We start from the raw sequence: 18,300 nt of genomic DNA, 5'->3' as shown, positions 1-18,300 counted from the left end.
GTTTGAAATATGTAACAGTTAAATCAATAGATTGAGTGCAATATAATCAAATTGTATGGTGACAAAGTTTTATACAGATACAGATTTTATTTGCTATGGGGAAAATAAAAAAACACTGTCCAACACACCCCTTAAACATGTATAGAGCCAGGTCACCCTCATATACACCAAATATAGATTATATCATACATGTATAAATGTATATAATTGTAAGTTTATTGCCAAAGATTTTAAAATATGAAAATTGTATGTGATGTTAGGGATTTTTGGTGACAAATAGAATTTCATAAGAGCATTTTTCAAAAAGATTAACAATTCACTTGTAATATTATTTTTCATAATTCTTAAATATTTAAATATTTTACAAGCAATAAATGATAAGACATTATTCAAAACATAAGTATTGTAGTTGATACCATGACTAAAACCCACAACAATATATTCCAACTTATATCTATACCTATGATTTCAGAGACTTTGTTCCATTTAATTTAACTTGAATGCAATCAAAAATCATGCTAAATTCTCTTCACAGCGACATACTGGACAGTATTTATCAATATCTGTATTCCATTTACTAAGATGTTTTCGGTAAAAATTATGTATTAGTTTATTTAAATTCAGTTTTTATCAAGAATTTTTCTAATTTTTTCATGTACGTTTTGCCATTGATTTGAGTAGTTGATATTAAACTCTTTTGAATATAGAAATCGGCTTTTGAGACTTTTGTTGAAAAAATTTTATAGAAAAATTTTGGTTTTGTCTTCAATGTTTTCTTTTTTATCATGAAATTTAAAGGAAAATGAATTACATGTGTCGTTAATATTGATGAAAGAATATTACTCGAATTAATACCGTGCCACATAAAGACTGTTTTAATTACTAAGTATTCACACAGATAGTTTTGTTTTTTAAAAGCAATTTCTGTCAATTTGAGTCCGTTTAATTCGTCATCAAAAAGATCTTTTAATTTTAAAACCACTTTCGATCCAATTTTTGAAAATAATTTTTCCTCATATTTCAAATATTAAACCATATATTTTCACGCAAAAGTCTAAATGATGCGCTTATTTCAATTTGTGCTTTACACTGTTGAACGCAAAAAAACTTCCTTATAAAATAGAGGAAGTGAGAATGTTGAATTGTACAAATATTTCTCGTACAAGGTAGGGTAATTAAGCCCGTGTTGCACTGCATTTAAAAGATCAGACTTTTCAGTATTTAATTTTGGAAACCCATTTAATGCATTTCGTTTCAAAATCAATAATATATTCCTCCATTATTAATTTCAATGAGTGTATTTCCATTTAATGCGTTCAAAAAAATGAATATATTAATTTGAGATTTTTAATAAAACTTCCATCTGGATTATTAAAACATTAGCCGTGTATATGAATTTAAAATTAATGAATTTATTATTTGACATTTTCCAAAGATAGTAAGTTTCCGTTTTCTCAGGAGTCCAGTATTTATTTCAAACTTTTGAAAAGCCAATTTTTTTTTCATGCAGTTTTATCATTTCCGATGTATATGCCTAAGCAAATTGCTTCACTATTAATTTTGGTTTTACAAATGTGATTTTGTTTAAATTTAAAAGGATAGATATCATGTAGAGAGAGAGAGAGAGAGAGTCAGATAGTCCTAACTACACATGTCATCATGTAAAATACATTTGATTTCATTTTTCCTAAAACCTTTTAATTCTGCCAAGAATTATTAAAAAAGCACTGCTTTTAATAAATTGTTTTGCTATTGATTGACTTTATATAATATTTTTATCCTGTTATAATTGCATCCGAAGTTATATTTATGAAGAGTATTAATTAAAAAATTCCATTCCACTAAATCAAAAGTTGTTTTAATATCATAATGTACTTAGAAATTTTCACAATATTCTAAAAAAGTTATCATAAAATAGATGAAATTTTCATTGATTTTTATTTATCAGGTTGACCTATAAATATTTTCCGCTAATATTATGAATTTTATAATCGGTATTAGTAATAAGGAATACCATTAATTGTTCAAGTTTATCGGCATTTCTTTTATGATTAAGAGCATTTTTTTTTTTTGTGGAGAAATTGTAAAAATATTTATTTTGAAATTTTTGAAATATTTCTATTGAACTAGCTTCTGAAATATTTAGAGACGGAAATTGATTACCAATATTTTTTCTTCCTTAATTTTATTATATTAGATTGAATATATATTATTTAAATAGTTTTCAATGTCATTTAATATGTAATCGAGTACATTTTCCAACAACACATATGTCGTCATAAAAACTTCTTACGCTAAATATGAAACATTCTATGAAATATTTTACATAACACATTAATCATATGACATGTTTGATTTTAGGTGAAGTTTTATATAGTGTGATTTATTTTTAATTTTGAATGTTCAGAAACCTTGGTGTCATTAGAAAAGGCTAGTTGTGTATACCATGTACTGCGTGTATATATTACGCCTGGTCACAGTCCATTGTTCCTCTAAGGTAGAAAAACCTCTCAATCCACATAGAATATACAAAAAATACACCAACACGGTAGCAGGTGTCTTCGCGACACGTGTCTCCCCACCTGTGGCACGTGAGGACAGGTGCCCGCGAGTGGGGTTCAACGTAAAGAATTGAAAATTTGATCAACTTACAGACTACTTTAAATTTATTTTTAAAAAAACTAAGTTCTAAATCACACATTTAGCACATTATACATCTCAATACGAATATAATTGAACATATTACTAAAAACTATACCGTGTTTTCAGTGATATTGCATTAATTAACATCACGAAAGCAAGATATATGAAATAAAACAAAATTAAAAAAAAAAAAAAAACGCCTACACATAATATACAATCTAATTAAAATTTTGAGATTTTCCATTCGCTCCAAGGGTATTGTTTCACAAAAGCAGACTTTTTACATATAAGAGTTCCTCGTGTGAATAAACATTTGGGGAACAAATGGAAGATTTAATTTTAATTAGATTGACATAAAATGCTGCAAATCCTGGGAACCATGACATCAAATTTTCAGGACATGTTTTCTTGTAATATTTTTAATGCTGTAAAACCGCGGCTTACGAATAAAATGTTTTCACGAAGACGGAAATAAAAATACATATATGTAGATATTAAATCAATGTTATTATAAAAATAACTAGTACATGTAACTATTGAACTATATATATATGAATAGTAAAAAAGGCTTCCTAGTCAATATGTATTGTTAATTAACAAATTGAAATTATTGAAATGATATCCATTAAGGAATATATATATAGAAACATGTATAAAGAATATAAATGCAAACCTTTCTATCTCAGATTATGTTCACTCTCGTAATTATCTGTATTTCATGCACCATGAAGACACACTAATTTTCTTTTTAAACAACTTTACATTAAACGTAATCGTAGTTTTGTGAAAATGATGTATGTTTTCAAAATAATCAATTCCCGAGGGGGAGTATTGAGTTAGGTAATGTAGAAAATCCTTGTGAGAGGAATCGATTTTGTTTAAAAAAAATATTTTTGAATTCCGGCACAATATGAAATAAACAATTTTTATACATTTAATATGAAGCAAGGATCTTGTATAATATGCTTATCATTGATATCAATATCGGTATGTGTAAGTTTACACAGAGCCGGCACATCTCAAAATCTGAATATGAACTATTAGATATTTAAAAATAAAACCATTTTTTTAAATGTGTAATTAAATATAAGGATGATATGAGTTGATTTTTCTACCCTTTTGAAAAAAAAATTATAGAGAAAAAATTTCAGTTCGGTTTTAAATGTGTAAATAAATATAAGGATGATATGAGTTGATTTTTCTACCCTTTTGAAAAAAAATTATAAAGAAAAAGTTTCAGTTCGGTTTCAGCATGCGGAAACCATATGGAATCGAAATCAATAGTAAAAAGATCATATGCATATGAGTTGATTTTTCTACCCTTTTGAAAAAAAAAATAGAAAAAGTTTCAGTACGGTTTCAGCATGCGGAAACCATATGGAATCGAAATTAATAGTTTCCGGAAACTGAAACCTACTGAAACTAAAACGTATCGTTAAATTGACGTTTCATTAAATTTTACATTGGTTTCCGTTTTGCGGAAACTATTAGGAAACAAACCTAATGGTTTCAGTATACGGAAACCCTACTGAAACTTGCTGAAACTATTATATAGTTTCCGCATTGCGGAAACCATACAGGAAACTTCAACGCCAAGTTTCAGCAAGGTTTCCGCATAGTTTCAGTTTTGCGGAAACTAGACTTTTCATCCAGTGATGATTTATAGACTTATCCATGCATATTTAAGTCTGCAATGAAAAGAGTGTGTATAAACACTTCAACATGTTCAATGAGAAAGACTAAAATCGTTTACTTTAAGTTGCAGTGTTTGTTTTTTAAACTCACAAATTGAAATAAAACGGGATAAAATTAATAAAAGTCTGTACCAAAAAATTGATCCCTCAAAATTAGTTAGGTTCCAAAGTTGTTTATTTATTTAAATATTAAAAAAAATAATAGAAATGACAGCTTTCAATGCATAGTCTATAGAGCAACCAGGTAAGCAAGATCGGCGAAACATTTTAGCGCAATTTGACGTCATTTTAATTGTGACGTTATTATGTTCAATTGTGACGGCAGTCAAGGGTATTGTGACGTGCCTGAGTCGACGCTGCGTTGAAACGTATGCGCTGATCAAGTAGATCGGGCCTCGTTAAACATTTTTGATAAAAAACAGGTATAGTTTCTGAATGAGGTCTATCATTCCTTGCAAAACATGGTTCAAATTCTCTCAGGCTTACACCCATCCAATAAACAGACAAAAAGGTATATTTTGAACCCTTATTATAAAGAATATTCTGTAGATGTTTTAGTCTTAAGGATTGAAGTTTTAAATCAATGTTAACCACTTCTAAACAACCATTTTTCTTATAATTGTAACAATCATATTTACTAGGCCATAAAAAGTTAAAAATTGCTCTTTCAAATTGTTTCAAATAATAATTTGGTAATAAACAAACAGAACCAACATACCACAATTTGGCACAAGCTAATACTTTAACAACCATGGATTTTTCTACAAAAGACAAATACCGTTGTTTCCAAATATTTAAAGTTTTAACAAATTTATTTAGAATAGGTTGCCAAATATCATCATAAGTAACATTATTACCAAATTTAACCCCTAATAATTTACAGTTTTCTACCCATGATATGCCAAAAGGATGGTCCAATCTACTTTTCCATTTCCCCAACCAAATACCCTTCGTCTTTTGTAGATTGAGTTTTGCACCTGAGGCGCGTCCATACAGCGTGCACCAATACAGTACACGCTCTATGGAGGCGTCACAGATACAAATAGCCAGACTATCGTCAGCGAATAAAGATAATTTAGCCGTTTTAGAAGTACCTGGTAGTTTGATACCTGAAATTTTATCATCTTCCCGAATTTTAATGGCGAAAGGTTCTAAAACTAAAATATATAACAATGGGCTCAGGCTACACCCTTGGCGCACCCCCCTACTTAAAGTGATAGGTTCCGAAATATGATTATTGACAATAACTGAGGAACATACTTCATTATATAAAGTTTTTATCCACCGAATAAGAGAAGGTCCAAAGTTATATGCCGAAAGTGTTTGAAAAAGAAAATTATAATTAACCCTATCAAAGGCCTTCTCTTGATCTAAAGAAATAAAAGCCGCCGGGACTTGTTTTTGTTCACAATAGTCTATGATGTTCCTCATTAAATGTAAATTATCAAAAATGGTGCGCCCTGGCACGGAGCAGGTTTGATCAGTGTGTACAATATTTCTACATCCTTTTTGACTCTATTTGTTATAAATTTAGAAATTAATTTATAATCATAATTTAACAAAGAAATAGGTCTATAATTCTTCTTTTGTAATAGGACCTTCACAGGTGTTCAAATAGTCGTTATGTAATTTTGGTACACTTTTAAGAAAATCGTCCGCTAAACACTGATCAATGCCTTCATCCGTGTACAATTTAGGATAAAAATCTTTAAAAGCTGCCAAAATGTCGCCGGAATTTGTATATTCTTGGGAAGATTCACTTATAATGTTTGTAACAGTTTTTTTCCTGGCTCTTGAAATTTCCTGTTGAAAAAAGAATTTAGAAGGTTTTACATCGTTATCTAAACTTTCAGCTTTAGACTGAATTTTTGAGCCTGTATAATTTTGAAGCTGAAATTCTCTAATTTGACTTTTGATTTCCTTTACTCTATCAATAAACTGACCAGGATTTTTACTTTCGAAATATTGTAGCCGATAGTATGACTTTTCCATTTGTCGTAAAATATCACGCTTTACATTACATTTCTTTTTACAATAATGAATAGTAAAATTCTTAATCTGTTCTTTCAAATGATCCCACAATTCTAAATAAAAATCGAAACCATCAATCAATTCTGTCCAATACTTAATAAATTGCTTAACAAAAGTTTTATCTTGTAACAGTGAATTATTAAATTTCCAATAACCTTTACCAAAATTAATTTTCTCAGATACCTTAAATTCTAAAAATACAACATCATGTTCACTATGACCAAACGGAATATTCTTAATATGGACAATACTTTTTGATAATATTTTTGACATGTAAAATCTATCTAGTCTACATGCTACAGAAGAAGAACTCCATGTAGTGTTAATAACATCAGGGTATAAAAATCTATAACAATCAATAAGATGAAAATCTGAAATTACATTTTTTAAAATCGAACTACCACTAGTACCAGCTTATGGGTTACCCCCTATCTTATCTAATTTTGTATTTAAGACACAGTTAAAGTCTCCCCCTAAAATTAAATGTTTATTACAGGTAAGTATAGGATATAAATCTTCAAAAAATGTTGATCTTTCGGAATCAGTAGTCTGCGCGTATATGTTAACTACTCTATATTGTATATCATCGTAAATTATATCTATGTAAACTAATCTTCCATCCATATCAAAATTAAATTTACTAATATCTTGATTAATTACAATAATTCCTACCCCTCTACTACATTTTGTACCAAAACTGAAATAACATTTTTCTGTATTAAACATTGAATTTATACTTAAGACATTATTCATATTAGTAAAATGGGTTTCTTGTATTAATATTAGCGATAATTTATGATCCGCGCAAAGTGAAAGCAATTCATTTTAGAAGGGGCGTTTAAAAGACCTTGAATATTGAGCGAGGCGATTCTTAAGGTCATGGCTAAAGTGAGGTTTAAATCTAGGGACGGTTGAGTGAAAAATAGACAATGGGCCGTGAGTTCTGTTTGCTTAACAAAAGTTAGAACATAACCTACTTATTCAGCCAATCAAATGCTTCCATTTCTCTCGAGGAATTGATTCTTCATGGTGAAGAATTCTTCTATTTCTGAAAAATTCAACGGTGTTTGATTGGTTTACTTGACAGTTATATGGGTGTGTCTTCATTGGTCTTTGTTCAGCACACATAAAGAAACTATTCAAAACCCACGTGCTGTTTACAATCATGATATCTAAACTTTCTAGGCCTTGCTACATTTTTCCCCACTGTAATCTTTTGTCGTTTTTTTTAATATTACTTTTTTCACATTTCGGTACATACAGAAAATACAACCATCGTCATGTATATCAGAGACGAACCTTGTCTTTGAAGACAGATTTAATCATAATTTTCGTCAAATTTTTATTTGATATTAGACAGCCATATCCACTCCTGCTGGCTAGGGCCTTGTCATCTTAACACAATCATTTTTCAATTTGCTTCCGACGCCTATGGTATTCATAAGTTCAGTAACTTTAATATCTTCACCATACCATTTCTCCAGTAAATCAAGGTATTTCATATAATCCCGTGCTAACCTGAATAGGTTGGGAGTCCATTCTGAAACCGCGTGTGTTCGATATTGATTGCGTGCTCGATATGTACAACGAGCGGTCAAGTTGAGCCTTATATATGACACAGCCGTAGGAGGAGTTTATTTTTAATCCATGCATTTGATTGGCTGAGGTTCTGTTCTAAGTCAGTAAGATCATATGAAGAGAAATCTTCGTCACGAAGAATGGGCTCCGCTTCGCTCCGCCCATTCTTCATGACGAAGATTTCTCTTCATATGATCTTACTATTACTTAGAACATAACCTACTTATTCAGCCAATCAAATGCTTCTATTTCTCGCGAAGAATCGATTCTTCATGGTGAAGAATTCTTCTATTTCTGAAATATTTTACGGTGTCTGATTGGTTCAGTTGACAGTTATATGGGTGTATCTTCATTGGTTTTTGTTTAGCACACAAAAAGAAACTATTCAAAGCCACGTGCTGTTTACAATGATATTTAAACTTTCTAGGCCTTGCTACACTTTTTTCTCCACAGTAATCTTTTGTCGCCTTTCTGAATATTTTTTTTTTCACATTTCGGTACATACAGAAAATACAACCATCGTCATATATATAAGAGATGAACCTTGTCTTTGAATACAGATTTAAGTCACAATTTTCATCAAATTTTTATTTGACTCTAGACAGCGATACCCACTCCTGCTGACTAGGGTCTTGTCATCTTAACATAATCATTTTTCAAAAATATAGATTCTTGTTACAAGGATATTCATTAGTTCAGTAGCTTTAATATCTTCCCCATACCATTTCCCCATTAAATCACTTACATAGCATCGTTTTTTTTGTCAATACCAATTTCTTCCAGTTCCATTTCCCCCCGTACAAAACTACATTACCTTCATATTCATATACTGTAGTAAAAAGTGGCAGGGGGGGGGGGTCAGCCTTTCAATGAACATTTTCTATAGGAAAAGTTATGTCTGGACCCCTACCCCCCCTGTTGCTACGTGCCTGAATCAAGCTATTTCATATAATCCCGTGCTAACCTGAATTGGTTGGGAGTCCATTCTGAAACCGCGTGTGTTCGATATTGATTGCGTGCTCGATATGTATAATGAGCGGTCAAGTTGAGCCTTATATATGACACAGCCGTGGGAGGAGTTTATTTTTAATCCATTCATTTGATTGGCTGAGGTTCTGTTCTAAGTCAGTAAGATCATATGAAGAGAAATCTTCATATGATCTTACTATTACGAAAAAATCATGGAAAGTAGGAACAAAAATAGGGGAACTAAGAATGAAGCACTGAGAAAAAATTCTAACTAAAATACAAATATAGATAACGTAAAACATAATGCATGCACAGAAACAAAAGTAAATAATTGAAAATATATGAAAATAGGAAAAAAAAGAATAACCAAGGAAATATAAATAATAACTGAAGAAATTAAACATGTGAAATAAACAAATAAGAACAAGAAACCAGGAGAATATCTCCTTAAATTATAATAATTTAGAAAAGTCCAGGGACAGTCCGGGTCGAAATACGAGGAATTATACATTTTCATAGTCCATTAACACGCGATTTTCGTTACCGTTAAAGTCATTCACTGCCTGTCAGCCCGGCTGGGCTCAGACGAGAGGGGACTGAGGGGCTCGTCTTGGTACGGCGCGACATTTCGCTTCTTCCCCGACACCAATGTAAAGTCATCCTCATCCTCGTCAACCATCTCCGAGTCTGCCCAGCTCGGGGAGGACACCTCAGTGCCCCCCTGAGATAAGAGCTGGGTACCGCTCAATATCTCAGCCACTAGTGAGTTGTCCCCAGACTCCCCTCCTGAGGGAGGACTCTCCTGGTCCCCCTTATCTGTCGGGTGTTGACCCCTCCTGAGGAATACTTACATCCTCTGCCTGGGCAGGGGAGTCTGAGGACTCCTTCTGGGGCGTGCCAACAGCCCCAGTGTCGGGGGGACTCTCCTGGTCCCCCACAGACTTACCAACAGTCTGCTCTCCGTCGCGGTCCTCCTGAGCCCTGCTAACAGGCTCAGGATTTCCTGGCTTACCAACAGCCTTGTCGTTGTTCCCGGGCTTACCGACAGCCCTCTCTGAGTTCTGTGTCTCAGGCCTCCCAACAGCCTGTGGCCGGGCTGCCGCCGAAGCGTAACTTCGGTGCCCGGCCATCATCCTGACACCATGGGAGCAGTCTGCCCTGAGGTGGCCCACCTCACCGCATTTAAAGCATACGGGAGGTCGCCCAGGAACTACAAACAGACATTTGTTACCGTAAACCGATGTCAAATACGGTATGCGTTCCTGTTCTCCCTCCCGCATTGTCACTTGCACTGACCTGACCCCCGTAATGATTTCTCCGTCCAGCACATGCTCTACCTTATCTACTTCTCGGCATACTCTAAAACCTGGCCTGGCCCCTTTGGCCTGGCCTCTATTTTGGCCTCTAATTTGGCTTCAAACCAAATTTTGGCCTGGCCTCAAAAGTTGGCCTGGCCTCAAATTTGGCCTCTGTAAAAATTTTTGGCCTCAATTTTGGCCTCACTCAAAAATGTTTTCTTTTTCTGAATTTGATTGATTTGATTGATTTTTTATTGGTTTCATTTTTTTCACATATTAAGCAGGTGATTAATATATTTCTGTTGAATCTATATTTTACATTACTTTATAACTGCTTGTCAATGCATTCCTGTGTACACGGTGTATTTATGCAGAAACGAGCTCTTTAAAATTGTGCAAATTCGAGCTGTGTGTTGATCGTCTGTGTACTTGTGTACATTTGATTGAAGACGTTTACCAAGACTATTTTGTATGAAGCTCTATTGGTTTTTGTGTTAAATCACTAGATTGAAGTCTGATATCTTCTTAGGAACACGGGGGTTTACTTAGTTTGAGTTGAAACTATATTTTACAACATGATTTTGTTGGTGACCTCTTTTCATTGAGTACATTTGTTTACATTTGTGAAATAGGTTGTATGAAGGAAATTTAAGTGAAACTGAGTTGAATTTGATGTAAAATCAAGTGATTCTAGTCTAATTTCAAGTTGTAAACACACCACACTGCTGCGCGCACTGTAAAACAGGGTTAATTTGTAGACAGATGTAATACTATGTGTATGATTGAGAAACCAAAGCATCAAGCCTCCCAGTGACAAAGACTTAGCCAGTCCTGTCAAGATAAAGCACATTAAGGACGCTGACACCTCGGTATTAAGGTACGACTTGTACCCAAGACTGCGAACCAGTTAAATGTGAACATGTGTTCTCGACATACACCGTCTGCAGTCATGATAGCCTAACCGGACACTGTCCAGCTAAAATATGTGTCATTTACACTTCTGCTGTCATCTGAAAATGGTACGTGAATACAGTGATCCTTAATTGTGCAGTGGAGAATTCACTCAGACTGATACAGAGGAAAAGGAACCAGCACAAGATATGATGGATGTTTAACTAACTCCAAACAAGTGTTTCAAGTGTGAAAAATCACATTCTATGCAAACTTTGTACAGAAAACTTTGGGAAGAAACTTTTAATGCTGCCTAGTGTTATGTTTTTATTACAACATAATTCTAGAAGGTCCCAAGCCCTTATAAAAGCAGAGGGAAAGTTTCTGATCCAAAATAAGGCAATATGAAATCAGTGTGTTGTTGTTCTTTAAAATATTGTATAAATATCACTTGCATAAAGTGTCAGAAATGAAAACCCACCAGGATTTGAACCCAGGTCTCTTGCCCAAAAGTCAGGCAAGTGTGTTACCACTACACCATGGGAATTTACATTGACACAAAATGCAAGGATGAAAATTAAGCATTTTTCTTTGGATGAAAAATTATATGAGCTTAAAAAAGACTGAAAATGGGAAGAAATACCAAAATAGGAGTTAATAATTACTTACAGACATCCTCAAATATGCTATAAAGGGGGTTTATATAAATTATTCTAAGCAACTCTTGTAAAAGGATTTGACCTTAGAATTTTTGTTTTCAGTAATAATTTCAAGGCTAAATAAACCTGGAAATAAGTAAAACTGTGAGAAATTAACAGATAATACAAAGAAAAGGAGTGTCAATTTGTCTGAAAATTAGATATATGAATGTATGAATTTTGAGCAAATGGAGGTTTAATAAAATCATTAAAAAATTATATTCCTTGTCTTATTCTTTCAAATTCAAAGAGAAAATCACTTGCAGCATGTGTCAAAAGTTTAAAAACCCACCGGGATTCGAACCCAGATCTCTTGCCAGTAACTTAGGCAAGTGTGTTACCATTACACCACAGGAATTAGAAATGACACAATTTGCAAGGATTACATCTGATGGAAAATTAGAAAAGGTTTAATTTGGAGTAAATCAAGGCAAAATAAGCCTATAATGACTTGAAAATAAACCATAAAATTCAAAATAATGGAGGAGGGGGGCCAAAGAAGGCTTAAATAAAGCCCCAAATGAAGGAAGAAAACAGCAGCAAAATATAAGCTGTCAGATTTTTTTAAAAAAATAATTTTGGGTGAATCAAGGTAAAATAAGCTTAAATTGACTGGAAAATAAACCATACATGTCAAAATAATATAGGGAAAAATCTTAAAAGAGGCTGAAATAAAGCCCTACTGATGTAGTAAGTAACTGGTAAAAATAGGCTGTTAGAATTTTTTTAAAAAAATATTTTGGAGTAAATCTAAGTAAAATAAGCATTAATTGTCTTGAAAATAAACCATGAAAGTCAAAATAATGTGGAGAAAACTTTTAAAAGGGGCTGAATTTTAAAAGGTCTAATTTGCGGCTCCTCCAGTACGTGAAGTCCTTTCCCGAGGTTCATCACCAGATGTTGGAGAAGAAGAAGGTCATCGTGGACAAGGATAGGCAGAAGGCGGAGGCGGCGAAGGTAAGTATGCCAGCGGAGACCGCCCCTCCCCCCCAGCGCAGAGCCAGACGACGCCCTAGATGACAAGGATCTCGTGGAGGCGGTGAGGAACATCGAGACCATGGAGGTCCTCTCAGGTGGTATGTGAACATTGTTTTACGTTTATATATATCAATGAAATTCATGTAATTTGAAGATCTGTGTATATTATTTTACATTAAAGATATAGATAAGTTATGTTTCACAGCTAATTTGTCTATATTTTCTTTTTATTTAGTTCCAGTGGTGAGTTTGTGTAGATGGTGTATAGTTTAGCACTATGTAGCTTATATATATATACAAACACAAATTCATATCTCTATCTCTAGCTTATATCTTTTTCTTTAATATATATTGGTGTCTGTTTCTGTGCTTTCTCATTATCTACTCGGTATCTAGCTTTCATAATATATAATACATTCATATAGCCAATAAAATAATAGTTAACATTTAATATTTACTGGTATATAAATCTACTAAGATATAAACAAAATCTATTTAATATTATATAGTATTTGATAGATGTAAAATAAGGAAATGAACTCTGAAATTCTGTGTATTGTTTTTTATTATTTGCAACTTGCTTATTCTGTCATACGAAATTGTAGATGTGGTGTACAGGGCCTGGAAACAGGTGCTGGACCCGTGTGACCTGAAGTGGATCTCCAAGGCCCTCTTCCGTGTCAACCAGCAGGGAAAGCCAGAGATGTGCTTCGACACCATTGACCGGATGTGGTTCCACCCCCCAAGCCAGCCCTAGTGTATGCCCAGCCTCCCACCATAGACAGGTATGCAGTTATTCTTAGGGAACATGTACTTCTTTTTAATTCTTTAATATTTATTTTGTATTAAAATAAAAGCTATATTAGGTACTAAATATTCTCTGTTTTTTTTTAGGTACTTTGCTAGGTCTTTCTTTCTGTGGATGCCGAAGAAGCTGTGGCGAGTTAGGTTGACGTGTCCCGGGGAAGACTGCGTTGGGCAGGAGTTGATCTCCTCGGGCATTTACAGGACACTTCGCAGAGTCCTGAGTCTCTCAGGATTCTACTACATGGCCACGGAGTACCTGGAATGCCCGAAATGCAAGAAAAAGCTCAGCAGTTGGAACCAGGACGTGCTTGACCGGCTCGACGTGGGGCACCGCCTCCAGTTTCCGTGCATCCTCACCAGAATGATGGCCTGCGACCTGGAAGTGGTGAAGATGCTGAGACAGCGCGGACTCGGGAACAGTGTTGCCAGACTCCGTCAGAACCTCGCTGAACTGGACGGAGAGGAGAACCTCAAGAGGACGGCGCACTACCTGAGCGACTGCCAGACCTTCAGCTCCGCCCAGAAGAAGGGACTGACCACGAAGACCGTCCACCTGCACCTGAACAGGTTCATTCCCGGTAAGTCTACTGTCTTTTGTCAACGTCTTAGTATCTTATAGTCGCAAGTTTGTTGAATGCCACTTATATTTACTCGCATTTTACAGGTACCAGTGCTAGCGACGTCAACTATCAGGCGTTTCTCCTGGAGGGGCTCTACAGGTGGAACCAGGACAGGGCTTCTCAGGCCGTGGAAGTGGAGGCTCCGCTGTGTCACACATACAGCGGACTTCTACGCCACGCTGTCAAACACTTGGCACAGACTGTCTTGGGGAACCCTTTAGACCCCACCTTCCGTCAGCCCAGGGCCTACACGGGGGAGCTGATCGGAGTCGAGTACTTGTACTCCCAGACAGGCAAGTCACTTCAGGTCGTTCCCGAGGAAGTGCGAGAGGAAGACCCCACACCCGAGGAGGAGGACCAGGACCACGACGAGGGATTTGAGGAGGAAGAGGCAGAGGACGACCCCACCCTTCCCGATGTCGACGTCCAGGGTGTAGCTGTGAGGCCGACCGGGAAGCCCTTGGCCAGCGCCGACCGACCACCATCCAGCACTGCAAGGCCCCCATCCAGCCCTAGGGTTGTCAGGCAACGCAGTGCTGACAGGTCACCGGCCCGTGCCGAAGGGTCTACCGAGAGGCCGACACCCGCTGTCACCCTGGAGACCCCGCCGCCCACCCAGGATCCACCAGCCCAGGAACCACCGACCCAGGACCCACCAGCCCAGGAAGACGAGACAGTAAGTAGAACCCATTCTCTATCTATTGCTTCTTATTGTTAAGTAAACATTAGTATAGACTGACTTTTTTTACTTTCTTGCAGGAAGAGGAACAGATGCCGGATCCCGCGTCTGGTATGCGGCAAGTGCACGCCCTGGCTGACTTCTTGTTGCAGCTCAGGGAGTGCAGGACCTTGACCCGGACCCAGCAGGAACAGCTGATCTCCTTGTGGGAGAAGCTGCAGCCCCGGGACCAGAGGCCAGCTGTTTTCCAGGCCAGACCCAAGTCTTCTCCACCCAAAGGAAGGTTTATGTCTTCAAAGACGGCCAAATCTCCCCCCAAAGCCGGTGTTGAGAAGACTAAGCGGTAAGTGTTTAGCTATTTATTTATCTGTGCTCTTATGTTTGTTTGTCTTATTGTACAGTATTTTAATTGTCTCATTCTACTCTTCAGGTCCTTCGTGGGAACAGGAAGTGGGCCAGCCAGCTATCCAGATACCAACCGGTACATGGAGATGCTGGTGAGGAGGCTGATGGAGGTTCACACCGGCCCAGTCAAGCGAGCCAACCAACAGACCCTGTCCAGATGGAGCCTCATCCTGACTTCCTACAACAGGATCAGGGAGGTTGTGACGGAGGACCCCAGAGTGTCAGCGTTGACCAGCATTCAACTGCTGCCCCTCAACCAGACAACTCTGATACTCTGGTAAATATCCCTATTTAAACTGCATAATAATGGCATATTTATCTATGATTTTTAAGTGTATGTGTTCTTATAGTATCTCTTATACTTAACAGGGACAACAGAAGACAGAAGAAGAAGGAGGAACGGGTGCTGTCACAGGGAATTGAGATCTCTGATCCCCCTATGACAGCCCCTCAGCCCCTCCCCGCCGCCTTGACGAAGCCCGCCACCCTTGTGACCTCCAGTGCCCCGGCCCACAGATACCGACTCCCACCCAACACAGCCGGCCAGTCCCGCGTCCGGATCAGGTCCCTGCCCAGGATGAACTCGCCCCCTAGGATTGCTGCCCCTCCCAGGATCATGCCCCAGCCAGTTCTGCCACCTGCCCCAGTCCCGGTACGATACGTGATCGCCCTGCCCCCCCCCCCCCCCCCAGGTGCCAAGGACTCAGCCCACCTACCAGCAGCCTGAGTTCCCACCCCAGAAGTTGCCAAATGCGGTGCCCGACTCCACGGCCTCTTACAGACGCAAGGTCAACGTAAAGGAGATGATGGGAGAGTACGTCCGCAGGTACGCCCCACGCCGTGGACCGAATAGGTGCGGTAAGTGCAACCAACCGAAGACCGCACCTAAGCACCGTCAGTACTATGGCAACTGGTACTGCCAGGACACCTCGGAGGAGAGCTACGCGGACTGGGTGCAAAGGATGGTACAACGAGGCTACTCCAACAGGAAGAGGAAGAAACCCCCACCAGATGCCCCACCAGACGACCAGGAACCCCCGCCAGAGGACCAAGATCCACCTTGAACCGATAACAAAATGTGAAAAAACCAAAAAAAAATTTAAAAACTTAAAAAAACAAAAAAAAAATTTAAAAAACTGAAAAATACCAAAAAAAAAACTCTTTAATGCTGCCTAGTTATGATTTACTTTGTATTTTGTATATATATGCTAATTTACTTTGTATTTTGTAGCTAGAAGGTCCCAAGCCCTTGTAAAAAGCAGAGGGAAAGTTAATAAAATTATTATTAAAAAAATTCATGTCTTATTCTTTAAAATTTATAGAGAAAATCACTTGCAGCATGTGTCAAAAGTTAAAAACCCACCGGAATTCGAACCCAGATCTCTTGCCAGTAAATTAGGCAAGTGTGTTACCATTACACCACAGGAATGTATAGAAATGACACAATTTGCAAGGATTATACTTGATTAAAATTGAGAAAAGGTCTAATTTGCAGTAAATAAAGGCCATATAAGCCTAAAAATTCAAAATAAAGGAGGCTGAAATAAAGCCTTAATGAAGTAGAAAATAACAGCTAAAAATAGGCTGTTTAAATTATTTAAAAAAATTATTTGGTGTAAATCAAGGCAAAATATGCCAAAATTGACTTGAAAACAATCAATAAAAGTCAAAAAAATATGGGGAAACTCCTTAAAGGGGCTGAAATAAAGCCCTAATTGAAGTACTAAATTGCAGCTAAAATAAGCTGTAAAATATTAAAACAGACAGATATTTATTCCAAAAAGAGGAAATAATGCTCAAAAGTACCAGGGAAATAAATATGGAGACCCTAAAAGACCAAAAATCCATAAATATATACCCGTAAAAACAATTTTAAAAATCCCTAAAAATCCGCTATTTAAATCTCTCTAATATATTTAATAATGCACTCTAAACTTTCTAATCAAGCAGAAAAACCCGCATTAATTATCTTTATTGAGCGCCCCTAGCGGCGACCCGAAATTCCTTTCCTTTCCCTCCTTTTCTCCCTTTTTCCCTTCATCCCCCCTTCTTTCTGTGCGCTTGAAATTGGAACAAAACCACGAAGATTGCGTACCATCCTTTGCGCAGGGGCCATGCTAATCTTCTCTGTATCGTTCCAATTTTAATATATGTACTGCCGAAAAGCAAGTACAATGTAATAAAATAATTGTGGCATATAAATACAATGATTCGGAGAATATTATGAAATAGCCCTTTTTAATTTTTGCATACTGTAAACACCTGGAGAGACGATAATATTGCGTAACAAGAAAGGTAACTGCTACCTACATGTGTATGTGACATACACATGTGCACACGTGTATACTGTTAAAAAAAAAATCATAAAAGATAATTGTATAAAAAAATTAACGGGTTGAAAAAAATAATTTTTTAAGGGGAGGGGATGGGTGGAGTAGGGTCATTTTCATATTATTAATAACTTTAAAAAAATTAGTAATATTTGTAATGTTGTCATATTTCATATCAAGCAGTTTTGGCGAAATATGTATTTTATATGGTATACAACCAAGCAACACTCCGGTGCTCAAAAAATGGCCGTTGAGTGGGTATGTCACTATGCAGAATGGATAAGGGCTTTCACGACGCTAATTGTTGAAACAAATAAAAATATAAAACTAGAAAATTCACTAACCTTCCAATAATTTGTCTTCTAAGTTCTAGTGCAAATCAACTTGCAGAGAATTATTTTCCAACTTGAACGTAATCCAATGCACCACTAGCAAACACTGCTATATACGCTGTTTAAAATTGATATCCACTTTGAAAATTCACAAAAATTTCAATCAATTCCTCACAATGAATATTGAAAATGCACACGAAAAATGGATTCACAGGCTTCTCTGACGACCGGATGACGATATCTACGCTTTTGTTGTTACGAACACAACGTCACAGTGGGCATTACGTAAACAATAGGTTACGGTCAAAGGGACATAACTCCTTCTAACTTGTGTCATGGTAAAAAAC

At 36.3% G+C, this 18,300-nt stretch overlaps 1 protein-coding gene and 1 non-coding gene across 2 annotated transcripts; one reads left to right on the top strand and one right to left on the bottom strand.

Moving 5' to 3' along the window:
* The first annotated feature begins 14,141 nt into the window (after window positions 1–14,141).
* Window positions 14,142–16,027, top strand: LOC134238080 (uncharacterized). Its single transcript, XM_062720207.1, has 5 exons — window positions 14,142–14,165; window positions 14,252–14,883; window positions 14,967–15,229; window positions 15,317–15,568; window positions 15,661–16,027. The coding sequence occupies exons 3-5, from the start codon at window positions 14,979–14,981 to the stop codon at window positions 16,016–16,018; spliced, it is 861 nt and encodes a 286-aa protein (XP_062576191.1). The 5' UTR covers window positions 14,142–14,165; window positions 14,252–14,883; window positions 14,967–14,978; the 3' UTR covers window positions 16,019–16,027.
* Window positions 16,028–17,353: 1,326 nt separating this feature from the next.
* Window positions 17,354–17,464, bottom strand: LOC134238081 (U6 spliceosomal RNA). The gene has a single exon (XR_009985930.1). It is a non-coding gene; the product is annotated as a U6 spliceosomal RNA (small nuclear RNA).
* Window positions 17,465–18,300: the final 836 nt, after the last annotated feature.

Source organism: Saccostrea cucullata, unplaced genomic scaffold (genome assembly GCF_032062105.1).
Source record: "Saccostrea cucullata isolate Sc308-1 unplaced genomic scaffold, CSIRO_AGI_Scuc_v1 ctg3350, whole genome shotgun sequence".
Classification (NCBI taxonomy): Eukaryota; Metazoa; Mollusca; class Bivalvia; order Ostreida; family Ostreidae; genus Saccostrea; species Saccostrea cuccullata.
This window is presented reverse-complemented; position numbering and strand designations above follow the sequence as displayed.

Bases quoted from the DNA above. Each gene is read 5' to 3' on its own strand.
- LOC134238080 (XM_062720207.1), top strand. From the start codon at position 14,979: ATGCCGGATCCCGCGTCTGGTATGCGGCAAGTGCACGCCCTGGCTGAC. The intron at 15,230-15,316 runs GTAAGTGTTTAG...TCTACTCTTCAG, and splicing joins GGTGTTGAGAAGACTAAGCG to GTCCTTCGTGGGAACAGGAA. The intron at 15,569-15,660 runs GTAAATATCCCT...TATACTTAACAG, and splicing joins CAGACAACTCTGATACTCTG to GGACAACAGAAGACAGAAGA.